The sequence below is a fragment of the Cynoglossus semilaevis genome, chromosome 9 (assembly GCF_000523025.1).
Source record: "Cynoglossus semilaevis isolate Cse_v1.0 chromosome 9, Cse_v1.0, whole genome shotgun sequence".
NCBI classification, from domain to species: domain Eukaryota; kingdom Metazoa; phylum Chordata; class Actinopteri; order Pleuronectiformes; family Cynoglossidae; genus Cynoglossus; species Cynoglossus semilaevis.
In genome coordinates this window covers 1,340,490-1,364,535 of record NC_024315.1, presented here as the reverse complement: position 1 = coordinate 1,364,535, position 24,046 = coordinate 1,340,490, and the positions used below count along the sequence as shown (strand labels likewise).

General features: G+C 42.4%; 4 protein-coding genes across 11 annotated transcripts in view; 2 read left to right on the top strand and 2 right to left on the bottom strand.

The window, feature by feature from the left end:
• The window catches only part of txndc11 (thioredoxin domain containing 11), a 9,946-nt gene extending 6,036 nt beyond the window's left edge, over positions 1-3,910 (bottom strand). The window contains exons 1-8 of the mRNA XM_008316302.3: positions 3,368-3,910; positions 2,568-2,664; positions 2,276-2,395; positions 1,996-2,093; positions 1,457-1,586; positions 1,280-1,373; positions 854-966; positions 583-780 (exon numbers count right to left, since the gene is read on the bottom strand). Coding sequence (XP_008314524.1) covers positions 583-780; positions 854-966; positions 1,280-1,373; positions 1,457-1,586; positions 1,996-2,093; positions 2,276-2,395; positions 2,568-2,664; positions 3,368-3,492 — 975 coding nt within the window. The 5' untranslated portion in view covers positions 3,493-3,910. The remainder of the gene's footprint in view (positions 1-582; positions 781-853; positions 967-1,279; positions 1,374-1,456; positions 1,587-1,995; positions 2,094-2,275; positions 2,396-2,567; positions 2,665-3,367) is intronic.
• A 285-nt stretch (positions 3,911-4,195) lies between these two features.
• LOC103383253 (bifunctional apoptosis regulator) lies at positions 4,196-9,109 on the bottom strand. Of its 4 annotated transcripts, XM_025058837.1 has the most exons (10): positions 8,589-8,913; positions 7,477-7,748; positions 7,167-7,265; positions 6,868-6,961; positions 6,331-6,503; positions 6,093-6,237; positions 5,638-5,817; positions 5,279-5,475; positions 4,914-5,127; positions 4,196-4,799 (listed from the first exon to the last, which is right to left on the bottom strand). In XM_025058837.1, exons 2-9 carry the CDS (start codon positions 7,746-7,748, stop codon positions 4,935-4,937), a joined length of 1,353 nt encoding a protein of 450 aa, XP_024914605.1. In that variant the 5' UTR covers positions 8,589-8,913; the 3' UTR covers positions 4,196-4,799; positions 4,914-4,934. The 4 variants fall into 4 exon arrangements, with proteins under 4 accessions (XP_024914605.1, XP_008314526.1, XP_016890404.1 ...); XM_008316304.3 differs by lacking the exon at positions 8,589-8,913 and adding an exon at positions 8,981-9,109 and having other exon boundaries at positions 4,196-5,127; XM_017034915.2 differs by having other exon boundaries at positions 4,196-5,127; positions 5,279-5,469; positions 8,589-8,919.
• Positions 9,110-11,656: 2,547 nt separating this feature from the next.
• On the top strand, positions 11,657-23,509 carry LOC103383269 (zinc finger protein 850-like). The gene is made up of 16 exons (XM_025058443.1): positions 11,657-11,795; positions 11,891-11,937; positions 12,092-12,205; positions 12,500-12,571; positions 12,660-12,753; positions 12,879-12,953; positions 13,367-13,609; positions 13,741-14,530; positions 15,917-16,062; positions 16,166-16,429; positions 16,507-17,118; positions 19,477-19,545; positions 19,656-20,575; positions 20,969-21,146; positions 21,232-21,369; positions 21,569-23,509. Exons 1-16 carry the CDS (start codon positions 11,657-11,659, stop codon positions 22,315-22,317), a joined length of 4,650 nt encoding a protein of 1,549 aa, XP_024914211.1. The 3' UTR covers positions 22,318-23,509.
• Positions 14,962-17,238, top strand: LOC112487526 (zinc finger protein 239-like). Of its 5 annotated transcripts, none has more exons than XM_025058838.1 (5): positions 14,962-15,057; positions 15,612-15,764; positions 15,917-16,062; positions 16,166-16,429; positions 16,507-17,238. In XM_025058838.1, exons 2-5 carry the CDS (start codon positions 15,688-15,690, stop codon positions 17,124-17,126), a joined length of 1,107 nt encoding a protein of 368 aa, XP_024914606.1. In that variant the 5' UTR covers positions 14,962-15,057; positions 15,612-15,687; the 3' UTR covers positions 17,127-17,238. The 5 variants fall into 5 exon arrangements, with proteins under 5 accessions (XP_024914606.1, XP_024914608.1, XP_024914607.1 ...); XM_025058840.1 differs by having other exon boundaries at positions 14,976-15,057; positions 15,590-15,764; XM_025058839.1 differs by having other exon boundaries at positions 14,985-15,057; positions 15,582-15,764.
• Positions 23,510-24,046: the final 537 nt, after the last annotated feature.

Here is a 24,046-nt window from a genome sequence, read left to right as displayed (position 1 = left end):
TTCGGTAAAGGCAGCGGTGTCGGAGAACGGACGGCGGCGTGCGTCCGTCCTGAGCCGTGGCAGGGAACGTGCAGCGTACGGACGAGCTGGTGAGTCTCGGTCCTGACCTGCTGAGACACACCTCACAGACGTGTGTCCTAGACTGTGGCAGGAGGAGTGACTGACAGCACAGGAGGTCAGAGGTCAAGGTCCTGTCCTCACTGGTGTGGTTGTTGTTACAGGAATGATAACGTAGAGCGATGTCGGCTATCTGTAAAAAAAAACAACAAAAAAACACCATAAAACATGGCTGAAAGAAAAAGACAGATCAAACAAACAAAAAAGCACCATAAAAACATGGCTGAAAGGAAAAGACAGAGACAGATACAGAGGGTCCTCGGTTTACGACGTCCTCGACTTACAGCGTTTCTTAATAACATTCAACTTGTTTTTACTGAAACAACAGTAAGGTGTGATTAATAACATTAAATTCTTATTTTTACTGAAACGACGGTAGGGCGTGGGAAAAACAAACGAACGACTGCTTCCAGTAATAAATAAATAATAAGGTTCTGTGCCCGATATGATCTCCTAACAACTGACCTGGTGCACTATGGGATTGGAGCCCAGTGGGTTGTGTGGCAGGAAGAGGAGCAGCGCAGGGCCCTTGGTCAGCTCATGTTCCAGGAGGCGGGACTTGGTTCCTGGAGGCTGCAGCCACTGCAGGAAGGTCTCGCGATGTTCGAACACCCAGCTGCAGATGGCCTCGGAGGTGAAGTTCCGCTCCAAACGAGGGAAAACCTGAAAGAAAATAAAGATTCGACACTCTGTATTTCTGTAACATTTGTTTCTACTTTGTGGTTGACATTTGTACCAGGGAGGAGTTGAATCTCCTGTGAAGGTAAACGCTCTGATCTTCTCTCAGTGAAATGGCTTCTGCCACCTGTCTGCTGGTGACGACCCCAAAGCGAACGACGCCGTGGGAATCTGCACGGAAGAAACAGCAACGTTTCAGAGCGGAGGCTGAAAAAACATCCTGTTGGTTTGACCCTCACTGGAAGTCACACAAGACGTCAACAAACTGAAAATTATTGATCAGTTATTGTTGTTTTCTGTAGTTTTTTTAGATACATTTTGGATTTTTACTTTACAAACAACTGCTAAAAAACTATAAGCTTCATGAAAGTAAAGTGAAAATGTGTTGAAAACGTTACAGGACGTCAGATGTTAAAAGTAAAACTAAATAATAATAATAATATGTTACTACAGAGTATTTAAAACTCCTGTATTTATGTTGTACCTCTTCTGAGGGCCTGCAGGGCGGAGGACAAGTACGTGATGTACCCGGGGGGCTGAGGAGAAGAGTTGAACTGGAAGAAGCCCACCACCCGAGGCTGAAATACATTCAACAAAGACGTAAAGAACCTGGAGATATTCCACAAAACGGTTCCTCCGTGACTCCCTGAAACATCGGTACCTCGTGGTAGGACAGGAACTCCTTCAGCGTGGCTCTGGACGGAAGGTACGTCAGTGGTGTGATGACTCTGAGGAGGAAACTTTCCACGTACGGAGCCACAACTGGACCTTTGTACTCGATGGGTCCAAATCTGCAGCAAAAAAACAAAGACTGTACAATAAACTGTAGTCACGTTGTCAGACTGAAGCTGGAAATACTTAAAATATTTAATACGATGATTTCTGTAATGTTTTACTTCAATATCAGCGGAATTATTTATTACTTATTGTGTTGAGAAATTTCTGCTAAGATTTATCTGAGAGCCAAATGTAGTCATCAAAAGAGCCACATCTGGCCCGCGAGCCATAGGTTCACGACCCCTGCTTTAAACGAACACAGGAAGAATGACAAAATTCTGGTCCCAGTCGTTTCAATAATTTTTATTTTTTTTAATTTATTTACCTCCTGTTCTGTTCATGTTAGAATCACACAGTTCAATATTAAAGCCCTGTCACATGTGGACCAGCAGTGGATTGAATTGTTTGTTTTTTTCCACTTACTTTCTATAAAACAGGTGGATGATGGGATAGTGGTAAAAGCGATTTTGCCGCCTGCACTTCCCCAGACTGTACCAACAGTTGACGGCCACAAACTGCACCTGTGTTTATGTGACACACACACAAAGGCAAACAGAAACACACACACACACAGCAGACAGGGAGGGGGGGGGTTGGTTATCGTACTCAGTCATGTGTGACGCATGACCTTTTCATCGACAACTAGAACATCAACCAGATGTTAGCACGACGGCATCAGTGACCAGTGACCAGTGACCAGTACCTGTTTTGCCAGCTTCCTGGCGACCTGCTGCACTTCCTGTCGAGCAGCCATCGAGTGTGCACACCACGGTGCATAGAAGAAGATGAGCGACACCTCCGCCACACTCCTCAGACGCTCCACCTGAAGGACAGATATCATCACCTTTGACCCTTGGTTTACTAATACTATAATAACCAGTAACTCCGTTAGCGCTCACAAAAGCCAGGCAAAAGAGAAGGCCATTTTCTGAACAGACTTAAGGAAGTTTTCTTTTTTAAATGTTACCTTTCAAATGAAAGTTCTCAAATCTTACCTGGTCCAGTTGACCCAAGTAAAGGTCAACTATGGGGGCCTCAGCAGAGAAGAACCGGACCGGGGGTCGAGCTGGTGCCACCACATTTTTAGCTCGGCTACAAAATGAAAAGATTTAAGATTAAAATTGGAATCAAAAATCCATAAAAACACAATTGAAAAAAAGTGAATTAAAATTTACATTTGTTTTAAATTTCAGAATATAAAAAATAGTTTTAGTAAAAAAAATTAAAAATAAGGAAAGACATATAACGTTTTAAAAGGTAAATAAATTATTGTAGTTTTAAAAATAAAATTAAACAAAGAAGTGGATCAGACAGGCCGACACTGTTGTCTTACGTTTTGTTTCTGATGTAAAACCTTGGTAAATTCGTCTGACACTGTTGTCTTGTGTTTGTTTCTGATGTAAAACCTTGGTAAACAGTGTGATGTTAAATGTAATGTTGACCAGAACCAGCATCTACAGAGACATCACTTTTGTAACTTAATAAAAAAAAACTTAAACAATTATAAATGTGAGGGTTTTTTAACTATATTCCCCGCTCGGTTGTTGACATGGTTAAGGTTCATCTTACACATGTGTCCAACCATGTATTTAAATGATTAAAAGCTGATTTAAACCTTCTTAACGGTGATTTATCCTGTAGTCTTAACTCAACAGAAGGAGCAGCTAACGAACACACTCGGGTTATTGAACCTAAAACCACAACAAATCTACATCTACATCAAACACGAAAAGGCTCGAATTCGACCGAACGTAAATCGTAAACACAAACATTTAGGAGATTCGTGTTGTTCTACCTGCATGTGAACTTGACTGCAAGCACCAGCAGGACGCTCAGAAGTATAGCCCCACAGAGTAGGTCCGGTCTCCGGGCCATCAGATACAGCACCTGCCGGAGAGACTGCCGCACCCGGCGCAGCATTACAGCACGTCGTCGCCTCCCCGTTCCATTTATACGCCCCGGCTCCTGCTTCGGTTCCTGTTGCTGCTGCTCTAATCGTCCATTTGCCTCAGCGAGCCACCGGGGCGGGGGTTGGTGACAGGAAAACCTGTTAAACGGGGGACAGAGCTAGCCTGGATTGGACATTAGTGTCTCTGCTGTCTGTAGTGTTCAAACACGGTCGGACCAACCTTTCTTCCCCACGTAGACTTTTCACTTCCGCAACAACCACGTCTGCCAAGGGATGGTCCACCAAAAAGTTGTCAGCCATGTAAACGGAAAGTCCGTCATATATACTTTTTTTTATAAAAATTTAAATAAAAACAAAGTAAAACACATTGTTTATGTTAAGTTAGATTAATGACGATGAAAAACAATACCGACAGCATTTTTTTTTTGCAAATGTTTTTTTCGTTTCGAGTTCTTCGTCTTTTCTTTGACAATCTCTTAGTTTTCAACCGCTTGGTGCCGGCGACTCGTGGACGGTAGAGGGCGCTGTTTCTGGTTTTGGTGGGAATATTATTTATACTAGTTAAGAAGCTGAATGTGAACACTCAATGTCTTCATTTGCCACAGTCAGTGTCGGAAAATTGGCAACAATGTTTGACTATATTTTATTACAAAATAATATTAAACAATATAAATTTTTGCTGATTAATTTTGAGGGGAAAAAGAAAAAGAAAAGGGTGATTTAAAAATCTTTATTTACCTGTTATTTGAGAACAATGATGAATAAAATGACTGAATACATTTGTGTAAGTGCAAAGCAATATAAAAAAATAAGTATTTCCTTGAATCTTTCATTCACTACATGAAAATATATGCTATGAACAAAGGCGACGTAAGTTGCGTTTTATCTTAAAATAAAAAACTTGCCAATATTAAATAGCAAGAAAAAATATGTTTAATTTCAAAGTATCAAAACGCTTCGGAAAACAGACTCCAGTGTTACGTACAGTATTGGTCAGTTTCTTTTTTCATTTCTCCCCTTAACGTCAATGGTTAAGACTGTAGATTCCATTTAAACTTATAAAACCAAATAAACACTAGCTAAAAGTTCCTGTAATTGAGAGTTTAATGCAAAAAAAAAAAGATGTTCAACCAAAAAAGATATTCCTGCTTTCTTCCTCAGTCAACACTGATTCCACTCAACTCCTCCTGATAAAAGGCTGGTGAGGGCTAACGGGAGCCACTTTAAGCAGAACATCTTACCAACTGCAGCTGGATCACAGACATTATGCTGCTCCATGTCAAGATGCTTGTGCAGGCTGAAGCTTCTTTACCTCTGTCTGGGCACAGATATAAAACAGGAAGTCATTGTGTTTCCTCCTCCAAAAGCAAAGCCAAAGCCATGTAAAACAACTGGCTTTCTGCACTCAGTTTTTCTGCCTTGAATGATATACCATCGAGCAGGCATCACTGTCTTACACCGCCTGTGTTTCTGGGTGCATGAGCTGCTTGACCACCAGGTATATATTGATCATTGGGCTGAAGTAGAGAGCCCAGTAAAAGAAGCAGTTGCAGATAAACTGAGGGACTAAAGGCCACAGGAGGGCGAAGGCGAACCCCTGAGATAACATTTTCCACATGTGGTTCCACATCTGGCTGGGCAAGTTCCTGAAGACAAAGAGAAGATGGGATACAATTGAAATGCCCTTCCACACCACTAGTAGGAGCCCAAGTATGGCGGTTGACACACGTGCTAAGGTTAGAGAACCACCTGGTTCAGATGGCTGGTGAAAACACGCAGCCATTCCACAGTTTGTACCTGATCCTAACTCTGGACCACAGGCTCCACAGGGAACAGCCCTCCAGCACCGACAGCAGCACAGCATTAACGATGATGAAGCGAGGCGTCCAATAGTGAACGTCCAACCAGTCCCAGGCGAACTCTGCTATCAGCTGGTATGGAAGCAGGAGGAACTTCACAAGAAACTCTGCCCACTGTCTCCAACTGGGCTGCAGCTGACAAACAAAGTCATCCAAAATCATGAATTTGAATCCTTAAATCAAGTTGTAGTAGAGTAATTCACCAAGTTATAATAACAGTCAAAGTTGTAGTCAGAGTAATTCACCAAGTTATAATAACAGCAGCAGTTACTAAACGTCATGATCACGTCATCTCACCTGTGAGAGGAGGAAGTCGGCCTCCAACGACCGGTCCATGTGTGCGATGGCTGGGCAGCAGGTGTGCAAAAAGGGCAGGAAGGTTTCCGAGTAGTCGAACAGATACAGGTAGAAGAGCGTGAGACGAGGCGATCGCTTCAGAGCATACAGCAGGAACAGAGACTTTCCAGCGTTGGCTGCCTGTCAGAGAGCGACAGATGATAGAAGGTCACTGTGGTGACATTGTACAGGTTACAAAAAAAAAAAAAAAAAAAGACACACGGAGGTTTGGGCTAACAGTTGAAAGAAAGAAAAAGACTCTCAGTATTTCTCAGTTGTTGACAAACTAGAGTGAAAAGTTAAGGCTCAATAATATACGTTTTCTCAATATATTTGTTTATATCTGTTTTTGATGTTTAGACGGGGAGTTAATTTAATTTAATTAGTCCTCATGTTGGATAAAAACAAGAACTTACTTTATATTCCCACAGATTCTGTGGTGCTTTAACGCCGAGGACTTTAATTCTGTCCAGTTCGGCTAAGACAGCTCGTCGGTGGGCCTGATTTTCGATGCTGTACGGGGGCTTCAACAGCTCCTCGTCTCCCAGCATTAACAGTAACCTGGATTAGAGGAAACAGCGCCACACTGAGGCAAAGAATAACAATGACAAAATAAATGAATTGAATGTTTTTTTGTTGTTGTTTTTGTTTTACCTTCCATTCACATTTTCCAGATGAAAAGCCTCCCTGTAGAGCTGGGCCCAGGGCCCCAGGTTCTCCAGCCAGGTCATGACCTCCACCGCCGTCCAGTGGGACACGGGTTTACTGATGAGCAGGTCGTGCTGCTCTGATGCCCCACTGCTCCAGTGAAACACCATCACCGTCACCTGGACACACGCAGAGAGAAAGTTAGCATTAATTAAAACCCAGCATTTGTTGTGGTTTAAAAAAGTTAACAGTTTTGTACTCAATAAATCTGTGCACAACAGCAATATCTTTTACTATTGACCTCATTTATACTGTTGTTAGTATTATTATTATTAATAATAATCATCAATATTTTTTATCACAGTGTTTGTATCTCTCTAACAAATAAATTAATTAATAAAATACATAAAAATCCAAATTAAAAAATATTTCTGTGCAGGTTCTCAGTCATCCAGGTCAACTTAGGTCAACTGTGATGCAACGATGGACAAAAATAAAAAATAATGTGATTTGATGATGACAAATTTTGTGTTTTCTACTTACAGCCACACATGTGAGTGCAGTTAGGATACCAGTGAAGAAGAAGCCAGCTCCTTTGTACTGGTTTGTTCTGGATCTGCCCAGGTTGTCACCATATCTACCATAGAGGAGACGGAGGCCAGATGAGAAATGCATCGGAGACACTGAACCTGGACGAGTGATTCACTTTGTTTCTTTAAGCATTTCATTTTGAATTTTAAACTCATCAAATCCATTTCAGCTTTGACTCAGTGCTGGAGGTGAGTGAGTCCTGAACATCTGTAGTTAACACATCTGTGGCCCAGAACATCGTGTAACGTTACCTCTGGAAGGCCAGTAGACTTCGGGAGATTTTGGGGTTTGCCTGAAGCCCTTCTCTCCTCTGACGAACAATTTCACCAAAAAGTTTTTCAGTGGCATCTCTGAGAGAAGGATGAGAATAATGAGAAACCCGACACAAAACGGTTCAGTTGGATTCATCGCCCGCAGATCCTTATGACCGGCATTAGATTTGCAAATGGGTAAAATCCTGAATATTAAAGTGTTTATCAACCCTAATCGTGCCTTCAATTTTTTTCAAAAAACAGCACACAGTAAAGTATTTTTACAGTTGCACAGATGTGAAAACCGTACCTCAACAGTATGTTGACTTTGGGAAAGCCTTCCCACTTTTCCCTATATTCCGGACACTGCTTCTTTGACTCCCACCACTGAGCCAAACAGTGGCGACAAAAGTTGTGTCCACAGGTCAGTGTGGTTGGGTTCACTAAGATATCGTAGCAACAGTGACACGAAAATTCATATTCGGTGATTCTGCTCTCAGCTGATGATGGACATGAGTTGTACAGTTGAAGAGAGTCGCCCGCTGGTCCTCCCAGTCTGGTGTCTAATGATTCCCACTCCATCTGCACAGATATGATCAGATAAAAAAAAGATAAGAGATCCAAAACATGAGGTGATGAGATTTAAAAAATATATAAACTGTAACAGTTTAGAGCTGAATTCAATGAAAACAAATAATAATATACACACAGTGTGCTGCCACACCAATGCAGTGGGATAACTGTAAAATCTTCTAAAATCCTCCCACTCTTGAATCTAAACAGTCCAGATCCAGGCCTGTTGGTGTTATTTAATGTGCTCCAATATATTAATAATTTAATATTTAATTTAATTTAAAAACTGGTACCCTGTAAACTTAATTAATTTCCTTAATTAAAAACTTTGGCATCAATAAAGTATCTATCTAAACAAACAGGGTTAGGTTTATGGTAGAAACGTATTACATTCACAAAAAGAAAACATGGCGGTGGTGAGAACGAAACCAAGAACCAGAGAAATAAACAGGGAAAGAACGAGACTTCTCTCTTCTTTAAAGTCACATCATTAATGCCAGGCTGTATTGTATATTGTTCTCCCCTTGTTTATGAAGCTTATTGTTCAGTTTATCTCACTGGAACACTACTTTTAGTCGTTATAAAACTCCTTGTATGTGCTCATACTTAAGGCTAATAAAGCTGATTGTGATATCATTACAAAATTAGCTGCTATCCGTGGTTAGCTCATCGCTGTGTATGAGCCGGGGCTGACAACAGGGGTAAACGATGCTACTTCGATGCTAGGTGGAAAAGAAAACAACGGAAGCCATTTTAAGAGTGTTACAATAATTATAGTAAGCCAGTTTGAGAACCGACCAGTCAGTGTAACAGCTAACAGCGAATGCTAACTCAGCGTCAGAGTCTAACCTGGTCTCCCTGGAATGTCCACTGACAGGTGACCGGCTGCAGTACCGCATCACACCGCGCTGCCTAAACTAACTCCCCGCTGGTTGTCCTGGGTGAACCGGTGTTGGTAAAGCTGTATGGAGCAGACGCATGTTTTGGTCTAAGACTGACAGTCAGTCTACACGACTTCCTCCAGGGGCTGTTACGTTTTCTACGTACACACCCACGCGCATTCTCAGTACGACACGGCTTCCATTCATTTCGACTGGTGAACCGAGCCCCGGTTGTTGTCATTTATTGGCGGTGCCTCACTTTCACCACAGCTTACGTCCTACTTTCGTCTGAACTCACATATAAAACGTCTGCTCCGAATTAAAAATTAAAATCCACAATAAATAACCAACACAACTCACCTGTCCTGAATGATCAGCTAATCTGCCCCCCCTCCTCCAAGTATTCACTTGTGGTCAGAAGGGAAATGTTCAGGTTCCAGGCTGTTTTCCTCTCTCTCTCTCTCTCTCTCTTCCCAGATGACGTTGTCAGAGAGCGAGAGTTCATTTTCAGCCATGTGACTTTTAGTTCAAAGTTCAGACCACGTCCTGGTCTATGATCTTGTGCCGAAAGTTATTTAATAAATCATCAACATTTACAGAGAGAAAGTAGTTAATGGCTGTGGAAGTAAGTGTTGAAATAAATACATTTTAAAAATATATACTGTATGTTATTATTATTATAAATATTTTAAACCGGGAGAAATTTTAAATGTAAATATATGTCTTTCGTTTTCAAAATTTAGAATGACACTTTAATCTGTATTGACAGACCAGTATGTTGATATAGTAATCCAGCAGGGGGCGGTGTCCGCCCTCCTGCTGGTGACATATCATTACCGCTGGAAAAAAAGAAGAGGGCGGGGAGGGGGGCGAACGAAGTGATGGCGTAAGACAGTTGAGGTTATATACAGACAGAAGTAATAGTTGATGACAGCCGTCGTCTCCATAACAACCCCACAGATCACCTTCATTAACGGGATATCCTGTTATTTTCCGATGACATCCTCCAGAACCGTCGGCCACATCACTGCACTATGTTCGAGGTAACGTAGCTGTTTGTCGGGCTAATTCTGCCCCGTCTCTGGCCGCCTGTGGCGCCTGGCTGCACGCTGTTTATTTGCATGACGGTCAGTAAAAAAAGTGCGCCGTGTGTCTGGAGTGAGTCCGCTCACCTGCCGTAGATTTACATATTCATCGACCTACTGTCGCACGGTAGTTTAGCCGTAGCTCCAGCGTTGACAGAGTAGCCTGGACGTTAGCTCGTTAGCCGTCAGTATAAATAACATTTAATAACGTCGCTAAGAGTTGATATTTATTCCATGTCGCTCCGTGACTGCGGGTTTGCTGCTGAGAAAGAACTTTTTTTTTAGGTAGTGTCGTCTGGTGCCATTTAAACGTGTCAAGTTTTTTTTTTGTGAGAGATAGTGTTGAACAAAACAGATAAGTTTGTGAAAAAGCTGCGGCTCCTCCGTCGGTCTGTGTCAATGTGACCGGAATATGTCCTGAAACTTATCGTTTATTTTAATTTTTTAAAGATTTGGATGGAAATGTTTCGTTTGTGATGGTGCAGTTTTCCGTTTGTTGACAGGAAAAGCACGTTACAATATTTCCTTTTTGTTTACAAACATAATTCACTCCTCAGCCCCTCCTCTCCGCGGTGTGCTATATATATATATATATAAATTTTCAAATTTCAAAAGTAATTCTTCACCTTTGTTAAATTATGTTTAGAATTGTATAATTTATTATTATAATTATTATATCTCCAAACAATTATACACAGTTCTGCAGACCTGGAGGTCATTTTGTGACTGCCGTTAGCATTAATAAAGAGAGACAATAATTGCACAGGAACATGGACCATCACTTTAAATGTTTTTTCCTCAGTCAACTTCCTGCCGTTTTATTTTATTGTTATTTATCAACAGAGTCCGTCTCGTCCCTGACTCAGCGAAGCTAATCTTGCTTATTTCCTTCCTTGTCTTTTCTTCTCTGGGTTTGAAATCCAATAGAAAATCTCTGAAGTGAACAGATGACCAGAGGTCCTTGCCAGAAGAACATCGAATCTGTTGGAGCTGAAGAGATTAAGCCAAAGAAGAACGGGTCGGCGACGTGTCTGAAACTGGGCTTCTCAGACTTTCACCACTGATCAGCGGTTTCTGTGTCTTGATGTCTTGACAGGATCCTGAACTCCAAGATCCGTTGACACTGAGTATCAATGACAGTTACCAAAAACAGAATTTGTCACCTCATGATCAGAGAACAGCGCCACCTGGTTGTGACTATGGTTGTGAGGCGCCACACATTCGGGTAGTCATCAAAGAGGAAGAAGAGGGTTGGACGGTGACTGAAACCAGTGAGTAGAAAATCTGTATGTCATCAACATCGTCTCAGTCGATGCTATATTTTCATTTGATCCCACTGATTTGTTGTTGTTGTTTTTTTTTTCTTTCCACTTTTTTATCCCCAGACGAGAGCGACTTTTTCAGGGGAGAAACAGCAGACGATTCTCCAAAAGTATGGGATCCTCATTTTTCAGCACATGGCAAAGAGAGCTGTGATTCATACGACGTGGAGGAAGAGTCCAGCAGCTCTTTCGTCTGTGACCCCGGCTGTTCTGCCAAACCTGAGGTTTTCAGAGCACGTGGAACGACAGCAGAACTGACTGTGGTGGAGTGCAGTGACACGGGGGAGGAGTCTGTCCCCCACCCAGTACGAAAGACGACCGCGGACCAAGACTGGAAGTCAAACCTCCATCGAGGGTCAAATCCTGACGCAGACCGTTTTCTCCCAGAGCAGAACCAGGATGTAGAACAAAGAACATGTCTGCCACCAGGAGCAGAACCTCACCACACCAACACGTCAGCATTTTGCCAAATAGTGAGTAAAAAAAACAACCATCAAATACACAGTTTATTCTGTCTGTGATGTCAGACATCAGATGATCTCAAATTTTACAAATATAACCTAACTCGGTGTTTTTTTTTTTTTGAGGCCTCTCCTGGATGTAAGTCAGTGGTGACGACTGGACTCACGATGACATCTTCAGACCTGGAGGAACAAACGCTCCGTTTGACGGTCAAACTGCAGGCAGAGGAGGTGGAAGGAGGAGAAGGAGATGAAGAAATCGGAGGTTTTATCAACTCTGACGGAGAAGTGTTTGACTGGGACGACAGTGAGTTTTTCACTGCAGGGACATTTATGAACAACCATGAAATCACTGTCATTTCTGTCGGGTTTGGTGACCGTGTCTATAACATTTTCTCCCAGGTCCTGACAGAGGCTCAGATCCCATGGAGAGTCCACAACGTGACCAGGTAGGTTGTTGTCAAGATGACTCTTTCTTTGATTCTTTTCTCTCCACAATAGAGATACTGAAAAATATCACTCTACTGACTGTTGAGAATAAAATAACCCTGCACTATAGTTTTTGAGTCAAAATGTGAAATAACCTTGTGGATATGGTTACAGGGTCATGACCTTTGCCAGGCTCTGCCAGGCCCAACGCAGAGATACAGCAGTCCAACACTCATCATGGAAGTCGTGGGAGACGACGATGAAAAGATAGAAGTGAAGGACAAGGACGTTTCCCACTTGGAGAGTGGTAAATAATAACAGAACCTGCTGTGATGTGACTGTATATAATAGTTAATAAATCAGTTCTGAAAATCTCTGTTGACAGAAAAAAGACAGAGAGAGAGGAGAAAAAAGAACAAAGTTTCAGAAAATCCCGTGTCACCGATCAACGACTCAGATACAGAGAAACTAGTGATTAGAACTCCAGGTGAGTTCACAGATAGACACTACTAACTAATACTACTAACTAATACTACTAACTAACTCAAAAGTAAAATGATTTGTTATTGTTATTTCCCTCAGAGAAGAGACGGAGCAAAAGGAAGATTTCAGAGGTTCCTCCTTCGTACGAAGGCCTGGACGCCGAGCCTGAAGGTCAGAAGTTGTTTTTTTATTTTTGTCATTGAGATTTATTGCAACTATACTAAAAAGTTGATGTGAATTAAAATCTTTTTTTTTTTAGTGTCAAGGCGTACAAGAAAAAGGAAAAAAGTCCCAACCACCGAGGAGTCGAAACCAAAAACAGTTCCACGCACAACAGAAAGAAACGCGACAGGGTTTGTTTTTTTTTTTTTGTTATATCTTTTAGTTATTAAAAGAATTAATTAACTTGATATTAATTGAACTTTTCCCTTTTTTGCAGTAAAACCACAAAATAAATGAACTTTTCCCTTTTTTGCAGTAAAACAGACTTGGAAAAAAACAAAAGAGAGCAGACCATCAGCTGAAGGTGGAGAAAACGTTGTTGTTCCTGCTGGTTAGTGGAAATTAAAACTGTATTTATATTACTAATTAAAAACCCACTCAGTTTTAATGAAACAAGACGAGTTTATTTTGCTTAATTGTGTGAAATAAATATTGGTTATTTTTAGGGATGTAACGAAACACTGGGCTGATGATACGAAAGGATTCGTAAAGTTTATTTATGATAAAATTCTATCCCGATTCTTAAAAAGAATATCAAAAATTATGAACTGAAATATCAGTTAGAGACTTGGCCTCTTGGTTTAACAGCAGGTCACGACCGACGTTTTTAGGCGCATACTGCCACCTAGTGTACTAGAGTGTGTAGTGTCATGGTGTGTTATTTAGCCCTGATTGTATAGTTGGTCTAATACTCCTGATTCTAGGCCTCTGATGTGTTTTTGATTTTTTTTTCTCTCCTCACAGTCAAAAAGACCCCCGGCAGAAAGAGGCTGTGCGTCCCAGTAGAAATCCCCCCCGAGCTCCTGAAGAAGCCCAAAGAAAAGATCGACTACCAGTGCTCCGTGTGCGGCAAAGAGTTTCCTCATGCCTACAAACTGGAGCGCCATGAACTGATTCACACGGGAGAGAAACCATACTGCTGCTCCATCTGTGGCCGGGGATTTAACCAGAAGGGGAACCTCAAAACACACTACAAAGTTCACTACGGTGAGAGAACGGGTGTAACGTGAGTTGATGGAAGGCGATCGCCTTCCTCTCAAACACAGACGAGGAGAAATCAAGTCTGTGGAAGACGGTGATTGAAACATAATTTGTCTCTATTTTATTTTTATGAAAAGGTCAAAAGGGCGTTCCGGACTTTGAAGACGAGGTCACGCCGATAGCCTCAGAACTCTCCGAATACTTGAAGTCACTGCCAGGAGAGTCCAAGATCAGATCATCCCTCCAGTGTTTGGAGTGTGGAACAGACTGCAAGAGCCAGTCGTCTTCAGAGGGACACCACATCGCTGCACACACACAGACTGCCTCTGAACCAGACGCAGCCGAGCACCACCCCCCCCACGACCTCATCTGCCACCGCTGTGACATTCAGTTCAAAGACAAGGAGAAGCTGGACGAACACATGAAGACCCACGTCAAGGAGAAGCGCTTCGCCTGCCCCGACTGCGGCAAGAGGTTCATCAATGAGAGCTACATACACATCCACCGGCGCATTCACACCGGAGAGAGACCGTACCTCTGCTCCCAGTGTGGCAGGGGCTTCCACACGGCATCGTCACTGAAGATACACGAGGTGCAGCACTCGGAGGAGAGACCTTTCGCCTGCTCCATCTGCGGGAAGAGGTTCCGCATGAACTCGTACCTGGTCGCACATTATCAGACCCACATCATCGACAGACCTTATATCTGCAGCGTCTGTGGCAAAGGCTACTCCAGAATCGAGGAACTGAAGGTGCACCAGAGGCTTCACACGGGGGAGAGACCCTACGAGTGCGGCGAGTGCGGGAAGAGCTTTATTTACCGCCAGGGTCTGCGACAACATCAGCGCACGCACGCAGGAAGACGCATGGGGCCGACCAGGCAGCTGGGCAGACCCAAGCAGCAGGCCAGGCCGGACGTCCAGCAGTAGCCCCGTTCTGTTGTTAGCTGTGTTTGGAAACGTTGTGGTAGAATGTTCTTCGACGTCCTGTACTTCTTCCGTTCCATTCTTCACATCTGCAGCACAGACAGTTGTCATAACTGAAAACAGAAACGCTACGGCATCAGCAGCTTACAGTGTTGTCTCTCCATGACGTCTATTATGTTAACTCTGTTAGCACAACTGTACAATTTGAGTGCCTTTGTATTCTGCATGCCAAAAAAATGACACTTCATGTTGAGAAAATATGCACAATATGTACTTTTATTTAAAATTATATGTTTATAAAACACATAATTTTTCTACAGTAGCTCTCCTGTCATGTTTTTTTAAATACTTTTCTCGCATTGCTTAATTGTTTTTCTACTGACCTGGCAACCCTGGCAGGAGCTTCCTCCCTCTGACAACGTTCTATGCTAACTGTCATCACAGTCCGAGTTTGTCTTCCGTCACTGGTGACATGCGCAGTCGGGCGGGTGCGTTTTAAAGAACATCGACTTGACTCAGAATGGACGAGGTGAGTTGTTCGTATTGACACCGGACCGGTTCTGTTAGCATGTGCACGTCATTAGCTACTCAGCTAGGTGGATATTTGTAAACGCAGCAAAAAGATACTTAGCTTTACATCAGCCAAGTGCATATTTGTAAACGCAGCAAAAAAGGAATCCGCAAAAGAAAAGAAAAAAAAATTTAAATTATTTTTAATGATATTAAAGTCGCGACAAACACTCGTCAAGATTGTTTTAAATTGTATTTGAAACGTAGGGAGGTGATGGAATTCCTACCCTGTCATGCTGACAGCATTATGTTCATATACATATTATAGTGTGGTTAGTCACAAACTGAAATGAAAAAACATCAACAAACGAGGAGAAACCATTTAAACCATGTACTTATTAAGAATGTTTCATTCAAGAATTGGACTGACAACTGGGAAAAAAAGTTCTCTGCTCCAACAAAACTTGGAGTTTCAATTATTTGTTTTAAAATCTCAAAGTCCACAGATGAACAAACAGCTACAGTGCAGCAGTGTTTTTTTAATTTTGCAGGTAAATTTTTTCAATCTCACAGTTCCTGGTACCGTGGAAGGTTCTACAGAAAGTGAACACAGAAGGAACCGTTCTGTGTTCACTGCACTGAGGAACTGATGGACCGTGACATGAGAACTCTTGGACTGCTCAGAACACATCCAGGAGTTCCTCGACATCTTTGGAAGAGACTCAGGTAAAAACATGAACAGACACCAGAGGATAAACCATTCTGACCAATCAGAGACCGAGGAACGTGAGGTCACGTGGTCGTCTTCCCACACTACAGCAGCTTCTTCAGGTCTCAGTTTTTATTGTTCTTTTTATTTCATCCATTCATCTTCTCAGCTTTCCTTCTCTCTGCTGGACGTCAGCTCACAACACATTCATAACAACGACTAAACTCAAGGCCATGCGTCTGAGGAGGAGGCCAGCAGAGGTGGTCCAGCCTGAGGGACACTCAGCTGGTCCACTGGACCAGTGTCACCCTGACGGTGAGTTACACTGGAATGTTTTTTCTTTGTTTTAATTTATGATAGATTAGAAAAAAAGAAAAAGTTCTAACATCATTTGACGTTCATAACTGTTGTTGTTAAGGTGAAACAAAAAGTGCCTTCAAACCTGAGGCTGATGAACACATGAATCACATGACTCTGTCGGCCGAGCCAGAGCAAAACCAGAACCCAGACGGACCAAAGAAGAAGTACGAATGTCTGACCTGCGGGAGAGTCTTCTCAGTCAACACTAGTCTGCAGCGACACCTTGTGATCCACACGGGGAAGAGGCCGTTCAAGTGCTTCATATGTGGACGAGGATTCAGTCAGAGTGGAAACATGAAAACACACATGAAGGTCCACAGAGGTGAGAACTAATGTCCACGTTTGATCTCCTGAAACCTGGTGACCTGAGAAGAACTAAAGGTGGTTTCTGTCCCGCAGGAGAGCTTCCTAACTGGACGTTACTCCGGGAGACGGCGCCCCCTGGACGACCTCCTGTCGCTGTTCATGTGTGTGGAGAATGTGGGATGGACTTCCCCGAGAAGCAGCGGTTGGATGAACATAAAGCAAGTCACAAAAAGCCTCACGCGTGTCCTGACTGCGACAAGACCTTCAAAAACGAGTATTATTTCAAAATACATCGGCAGGTTCACACTGGACACTCGCCGTTTTTCTGTTCAGAGTGCGGGAAGGGTTTCCTGACAGGAAATGCACTCAAGAAGCACACGTTAACTCACACCGGAGAGAGGAAGTTCCAGTGTGAGCGGTGTGGAAAGGCCTTTCTGCAGTCCTCTCACCTGAAGGTGCACCTGAGAACTCACACCGGAGATCGGCCACATCTCTGCTCCATCTGTGGGAAAAGCTACTCCAAAGCATTCACTCTGAAGGTGCACCTGCGGGTTCACACCGGAGAAAACCCCTACAGATGTGAGGAATGTGGCAAATGTTTTTACTACTCTCAAGGTTACCAGAAGCACCTGAAGGTCCACAACAAGAAGCCCAAACCACAAAGCAGACCTTTAGGAAGACCAAGACAGCTGCAGGTGGTCTACAGTCAGTAGTAGTCTGTAGTCTGCTATAAAAACAGTTCCTCGTAGTTACTCACTCTCAGGTTACACCACCTGTACCAGAAGATGTTGCTATGACTCATTAAAAAAATAAAATAAAATGGTGTTTTCTTTTAAAGTTTACATTATTTAAATTCATATGATCTACAAAAAAGTGTTTTCTTTATTTAAATTCATATGATCTACAAAAAGCTTCTTCTTTTTTTATTCTCATCAATTCCCCCCATTTTTTCTTAAACGTTCCTGGTGCTCACCTGTAGGTTTCAGGTGAGTAAACACACCTTACACGTACGTTTTACCAACTCTTAGCGGTTTGTTAGCTCTGGCGCATTTACCAACTGGTAGTTTTTATTTTGAAAAGTCCTGCATCTTTCATCAGTCCTTGGTCCAGACATCAATCATCTTCGTTGTTGTCAGAAAACAGCAGCGTTATCTAATTGTTTCTTCACTAACTTACTTGCTTATTTTCTAGGACCGCTGTACATTTACAAAAATAAAATGTATCCCGGTGGATTACATTGAAAGGCCCTTTTATTTTGTCGTCGACCGGAAGTTCTGACATCACTGCGTTTCGATAACAACAGCTAAATGTTTCAAAGGTTATCACCACATCCCTACGGTTTTTTCGCTTTATCTCTTAAGTTGGTGGAAATTATTTGGAGATGCTGCCCGAGTACATTACGAGTGGATTCTATAATAAAGAAAAAATAATGCCTTGTCATTTTAAATAAGCTTCCATGGAGCGGCCACTTTTGTACCTTAGGGGAGAATCTCTACTGAGGTTGGTCTAACTGCCTTTTGTCTGTTGTTAGCTTGTTGTGTTAGCGGCACTCAGGCCAGCGAAGTTGATGTTTCTAGAAAAATCACGATGTTAACTGTGCGCTGTGATACATCGTTCATTCTTTCGGTCTTCCGATGTTAGCCGGTTTGTTGGCGTAGCTCGCGGGCGACTAATCCCTGCCTTTTGCGTCCATAATGAGAGCTAGTGGACGCCATGTCTGTAGCTGTAAGTGTCTAAAAATGTTAGTGTTAGGTGGATGGCTGCTGACCACAGGGCTGGTCACACCAACACTGTGGCTGATGCGGAAAATCCAACACCAGAGTCGACCGAACGCTGTGTCCGCTGCACCAAAGGCGACGCGCGTTTATTCAGTTATCACAGAAACCAACAGGTTAGTTAGTTTGATGTCCACATAAAAAATAAATAAATAAAACCATCCCTGTAACCTAGGACTAGTCCCTTTAGGCCACTGCTACCACAGAGCTAGCCTGGCTGCTAAAAGATGCTTTGGTCAGTGTTAAACCTTCTGTCTGCAGCACAGTGTACAAAAAAAGAAAAAAGAAAAGTCAAAGTCAAGTTAATCCTTTGTTCTCATCCCTGTGATCTTTCATTATATTGTTCCACTATAATCACACCAAAGGGTGTGCACTGTTGCAGTTTTGCTCCAACTTGCACCGACCGATGGGAATTATGCTGCTAAACATTTCTTCTTCTTTGATTCTTTTCTTGAGTTGCCATTTAATTTCAATAAGAGAGAGAGAGAGAGAGAGAGAGAGAGAGAGATCTGGAGCGCAGGCAGGACAGTCGGCTACAGACACAGCAGTCTACAGACCTGCTGTGTTTATGTGCTTCACCAGGTCATGTTGTTGTGTGACGTAATCTCACAAAATCAGACAGATGTTTTGTTCTGGAGAATCTGATATGAATCCCAAACATGTGACACACTGTGACCAATCACACAGCTTTGAGTTCTGCTGTAACATTAGCATGTAGTGAAGTCTAGTCTGCTCCACAACAGCACTCAGATGTCGATCCACTCGTATCTAGGTTCCATTTTCCCCATTAAAAATAAGTAAAAAAATCAATTGATTTGTTCCAGCCCCCCAGAAATATACTTCATTTTCCCCATTAAAAATAAGTTAAAAAATCAATTAAATAAAAATCTAAACATCAAAAACATGGACATAAACAAATATATTGATAAAAAAATCTAAACATCAGAAACATGGATATGAACAAATATTGATAATATCAAATAATAATAATTAAGAAAACATTTTATATTATTGTTATAAAAAAAAATGGGTAAAATAACCCACAGAGGGAGACAGCGCCACACAGTGTCGAGTGTCAGGTGGTGTCTGTGGGCCTGGGCGTCCTGTCTGAGACTGTTATTATTGTTCCATGAAGTGACATATTGTTTAGAGAATGTGCAGCCGCTGTGTGTGCACCGATGGTTGTCAAACTTGACTGTTGACTCTGACTGTTCGCCTCTTCAAAGGTTTTTTTGAGAAATGGGTTCTGAAAACCAAGATGACTTTGATTCCCCTATGATTCTCGCAGAGGAAGATCATCTGGAAATTGGAGGTCTGATCAATTCTGATGGAGAGGAAATCGATTTTTCAGATCTCAGTGAGTAAATACAAGTTTATAAAAATGTTCCTTAATCTCTAAGTTGACTGATCTGAGATCAGCCTTTTTTTCCCTCTTCTCTGACTCTGTCAACGACGCTGTGATTTCAGATGCGCCGACAAAGACTCATCATCAGCCGGAGACTGAAAAACCACCATCTTTCCACAGCTGTTCCGTGTGCGGTAAAGACTTCCCGTACGCCTCTAAACTCCAGCGCCACCTACGCACACACTCGGGCGAGAGACCCTTTCCTTGCTCTATGTGTGAGAAGAGATTCCCAGAGAAGGGGCTTCTTCTGATCCATGAACGGGTCCACACTGGAGAGAAACCGTTTCCATGCACTTTCTGTGACAAACGATTTGCCAGCCAGGGGGAGCTCCGGCTGCACAGGCGGACACACACTGGAGAGAGACCGTACCACTGCTCCATCTGCCTGAAGAGCTTCTCTCGCCACTGGCACCTGAAAACGCACCTGGAGGCGATGCACTCTGAGGTCGTGGCTGGCTTTTCGAGAAAGAAGTTCCCCTGTTCGGACTGTGATAAGAGCTGTAACTCGGCAGCTGAGCTGAGGGATCACCAGAGGACTCACACTGGAGAGAGACCCTACCAGTGCTCTTTCTGTGACAAACGGTTCGCCCTGTCTGGTACTCTGGTCAGACACGAGCGTCTCCACACGGGAATCACGCCGTACCACTGCTCCGACTGCGGCAAGACATTTGCACAGCAGTGGACGCTAACAACACACATGCGAACACACACGGGGGAGAAACCTTACAGCTGCACACAGTGCAACAAGTCTTTCATAGCTCCCGGAGAACTGCGGCGACACACCAGGATTCACACGGGGGAAAAACCCTACACCTGCAGGGACTGTGGGAGACACTTCTCACTGGCAGGAACTCTGAGGAACCACAAGCGTTCGTGTCCACAGCAGAAAGATGGGACGGTGTCTGATGTCCTCTCTCACCCAGTTCAAGCACGAGTCGGTGAATCATCACAGGAAGTCCCGCCTCTGAACAACACACCTGAGGTATTCACAGTATGTCAAAAATGAGGCCTCCTCGAGAATGTTTTTTTTTTTTTTGCGTTGCTGCTTTCTTAGGTTTCAAATATTTCCTTCTATTCTAGTATTCTATTCTATTCTATACTAATAATTTGACAATCGGAGAGTCAACGATCAAGCTGCAGTAAGATACAAAATACAAAAATATAAATAATGAATAATAATAACAATAAACAATAAATAGTCAAAACACAGTCATAGTCACAGTAGGTCATAGAGTAAGAAGAGGAGTTAGATGTTAGTGGGTTTGTTAGCCCTCATAAGTGCCTGAAACAGCTACCAAATATCATTTGAATTTTTTTTGTCAGGATTATCTTTCTGTCAATTTTTTAAACTTATGCAGTTTTCAAACTGTTCTAGGTTTCAAACAGACAGAGTTTACTGAGCTCAGCTGAAACACTCTCTCCAGAGAATCTGAGTGAGGAAACGGCTCCCAGTGAGAACCAGACAGAAGCCGACGAGCAGCCGTCGGACACTGTGCCCTGTCCACAAGTGACAGTAATCGTCAAAGAAGAGGAGGAGGAGGAGCCGCTGTCTGGTGAAAATGGAATTACACGTTTGGTAACTGTTTGGTAAATGAAACTAAAGTGAACTTGCTAACGGCTTTAACATGTTTTCCACAGTGAACAAAGGTCATGAACCGCCGTCTGTCGGTGAGAATGTGTCAGCAACAGAGGAAAACAAAGATCAGCAGCAGGAGCGACAAGATGACAACACAGAAATATTAATACGAGTAAAAGAAGAAGAGGAGCCAATCATTAGTAAGTCACATATTTTACTGTGTTGCTCACTGTTCTGTTGTCCTCAAATGATTATACATTTAGGTTATTATAATATAATAATTGAAAAGATATTTCTGAGCCACTCACCGGTGACATCACACGTCCTGGAGTCCCAGTAGAAAAACATCATCATTTCACTTTGATTTGTTTTTCTTTTGTCTTGTTTTGTGTTGTTCAGTTTCCAGAGAAGCTCTTGATCCTGTTGTAACCAGTAAGAAAGACAAACGTCCAGTTTCACCCGGTCAAGAACAGGCGAAGAACAACAAAACAAAGAGCTCCTACTGCTGTGGGCTCTGTGGAAGAGACTGTCACAAGATGTCTGCGCTACAAATCCACATGAGAATCCACTCAGGGGAGAAACCCTACCAGTGCATGCTGTGTGGCAAGCAGTTTACACAGAAAGGTCAACTCAAGGGTCACCAAAAGGTCCACACGGGAGAAAGACCTTTTTCCTGCCCGGACTGCGGGAGGAGCTTCGCCCACTCAGGAGCCATGAACAGACACCGGCTCACGCACACGGGAGAGAAACCCTATCAGTGCTCCATGTGCAGCAGGAGCTTTAACCAGTCGGGCCGCTTGAGAGAACACGAAAAAATCCACAGCGGGGAAAAGTTTGACTGTCCAGAGTGTGCGAAGAGTTTCACCAGATCTTCAAGCCTTAAGAACCATTTCAGGCTTCACACGGGAGAGAGACCGTACCGCTGCAACATCTGCGGGAAAGGATTTAGTCGCTCGCAAAGCCTGAGGCTCCACAAACGAAAGCACGCGCTGATCGAGACTGAGGTCGAGGTGGAAGAGGAGGAGGACGAGGAGGAGGACGAGGAGGAGGAATCTGCCTTTAATATGAAGAACGAGGAATTCTCCCAAAGTGACAATAACTCGCCGATTAATATGTGTTTATCAGACAGGAATGGTTATAATGAATGAAGGTGTCATCACAACTGTGACCACACGAGACGAGAGAGAGCGAAGGAAGTGACTACCTCTGTGACAAGACAGGTTATTTATTTAAACTTCATGTGGTGCTTCAACCAAGGTGCGTTTAAATCAGCGGTTCCCAACCTTTTTTTGTGTCTGACAAGTTTTTTCACGGACCGACCTTTAAGGTGTGGCCGTTAAATACAACGAAATAAAATGATACGACATACGGCATAAAAACTGGTATTTTCTAAACATGATAATAAACGTTAAGCCACTGTGTAGTCAACTTTATTATTATACTGGTACCGATGCCGGTCCGCGTCCCGGGGGTTGGGCACCACTGATTTAAGGTACCGTATATACCACACCGACACTAGATGGTCTGTTATGCAGTCGTTTTTATTTAGGACTTATACACGTTTAGCATGTAGATCCAATTCCTGTTGGGGGAGGGGGGGTGAACAGTTTAAAACGTTTCCTGGTCTTTTAGCCAATTGTGTTGACAAAACATTGATGAACATTATATTAATGCCACAAATCAGTCAACAGGTGGAGATTAGAGTAACAACGTCTGACACCTGGGTTTATAAATCCCCAAGATGAGACTGAAGTGATGTCCTAACACACACACACACACACACACACATATATATATATATATATATATATATATATTGACCACACATATCAAATGTCTCAAATTCTAACCTCCTAAAAATGTTTCTGATATTTTAACTTCCACCTTTGACCTGGTCCTAACCCTGCCCTTATAAATGGACTCCCTTTGGTTTTAAAAAACAGCCTAAAAGAGACATTACTGCCACACTGTGGACACATTTTCAGCTTCCACTTTTAAAAAACATTTTTAAAAATAGGTGAAATGTCAGATTCTAATGATCTACTTCTCATTCTCGACTCTTTTTAAGCATAGTTCCTTTAAACAACAGACATTTGGAATATTCTTAGAGATAATATTTGTGTGAACTTTTCCCCCTTTAGCTGATGACCGTTGTTCTGGACCACTAAGATCAAAACACTTCTCAAAGACCAAACATTTATTGTGAATAAGAAACTAGTCGAGACAAAGAATCTTATCATTTGTAGTCATATGCTGTGTCTGTCTAACTGTTGCTCAGTGCTGCCTCCGTCTGTGTGTACATGGAACAATTTATGCAAAACAATAAATATATAAATATTACGTTTTGTGTGGGGACTGATTTCAAGACAAGTATTTTATACTAGAAAAAGAGGAGCCATAGTATAAAACTCAACAGCAGAGAACATCCACAAAGAAAGATTTAAATAATAATAATAATTAAATAATTAAAATGAAGATATTTCAAAACATCGAGAAAATGTATTAATTTATCATTTTCATAATCTTAAAAAAAGAAAAAAATGATTTATTTTTAAAACATTTGACAATTTATACAACTATAACGTAAAGACGTAAGAGGAACATAAATGCAACCTACAAGTGTTTCCGACATTCCGACATTTCCGAGGCGCAGTCAACATAACATAAAGATAAACAGACCCACACGGATGACGGGTTTAAGCTAATGGACGTGGTCTTTTAGCTCAATGACGTAGCATCGGTTAAGGTAAATAACCATTTATTTGGTTTTCTGTGTAGTTGTCTATCCAGCTGAAGTAATACCACAGGTATGTTGAGTTTTAGTTAGCCATTATTGACTAGTTTGATATAAATGCTAAGGTTAGCCAATGCTAATAA

What these genes read in the sequence shown, in the direction of transcription:
- LOC103383253 (XM_008316304.3), bottom strand. Translation starts at nt 7,748, where the DNA reads ATGGAGTGGGAATCATTAGACACCAGACTGGGAGGACCAGCGGGCGAC. An exon ending in AAAGTCAACATACTGTTGAG is followed by an intron (nt 7,266 to 7,476) that starts GTACGGTTTTCA and finishes TCCTTCTCTCAG; the next exon opens with AGATGCCACTGAAAAACTTT. An exon ending in CCGACTTCCTCCTCTCACAG is followed by an intron (nt 5,476 to 5,637) that starts GTGAGATGACGT and finishes TTTGTTTGTCAG; the next exon opens with CTGCAGCCCAGTTGGAGACA.
- LOC103383269 (XM_025058443.1), top strand. Translation starts at nt 11,657, where the DNA reads ATGACATCTTCAGACCTGGAGGAACAAACGCTCCGTTTGACGGTCAAA. An exon ending in AGTGTTTGACTGGGACGACA is followed by an intron (nt 11,796 to 11,890) that starts GTGAGTTTTTCA and finishes ATTTTCTCCCAG; the next exon opens with GTCCTGACAGAGGCTCAGAT. An exon ending in GGAGGAGGAGCCGCTGTCTG is followed by an intron (nt 21,147 to 21,231) that starts GTGAAAATGGAA and finishes TGTTTTCCACAG; the next exon opens with TGAACAAAGGTCATGAACCG.
- LOC112487526 (XM_025058838.1), top strand. Translation starts at nt 15,688, where the DNA reads ATGGACCGTGACATGAGAACTCTTGGACTGCTCAGAACACATCCAGGA. An exon ending in GGACCAGTGTCACCCTGACG is followed by an intron (nt 16,063 to 16,165) that starts GTGAGTTACACT and finishes GTTGTTGTTAAG; the next exon opens with GTGAAACAAAAAGTGCCTTC. An exon ending in ACACATGAAGGTCCACAGAG is followed by an intron (nt 16,430 to 16,506) that starts GTGAGAACTAAT and finishes TCTGTCCCGCAG; the next exon opens with GAGAGCTTCCTAACTGGACG.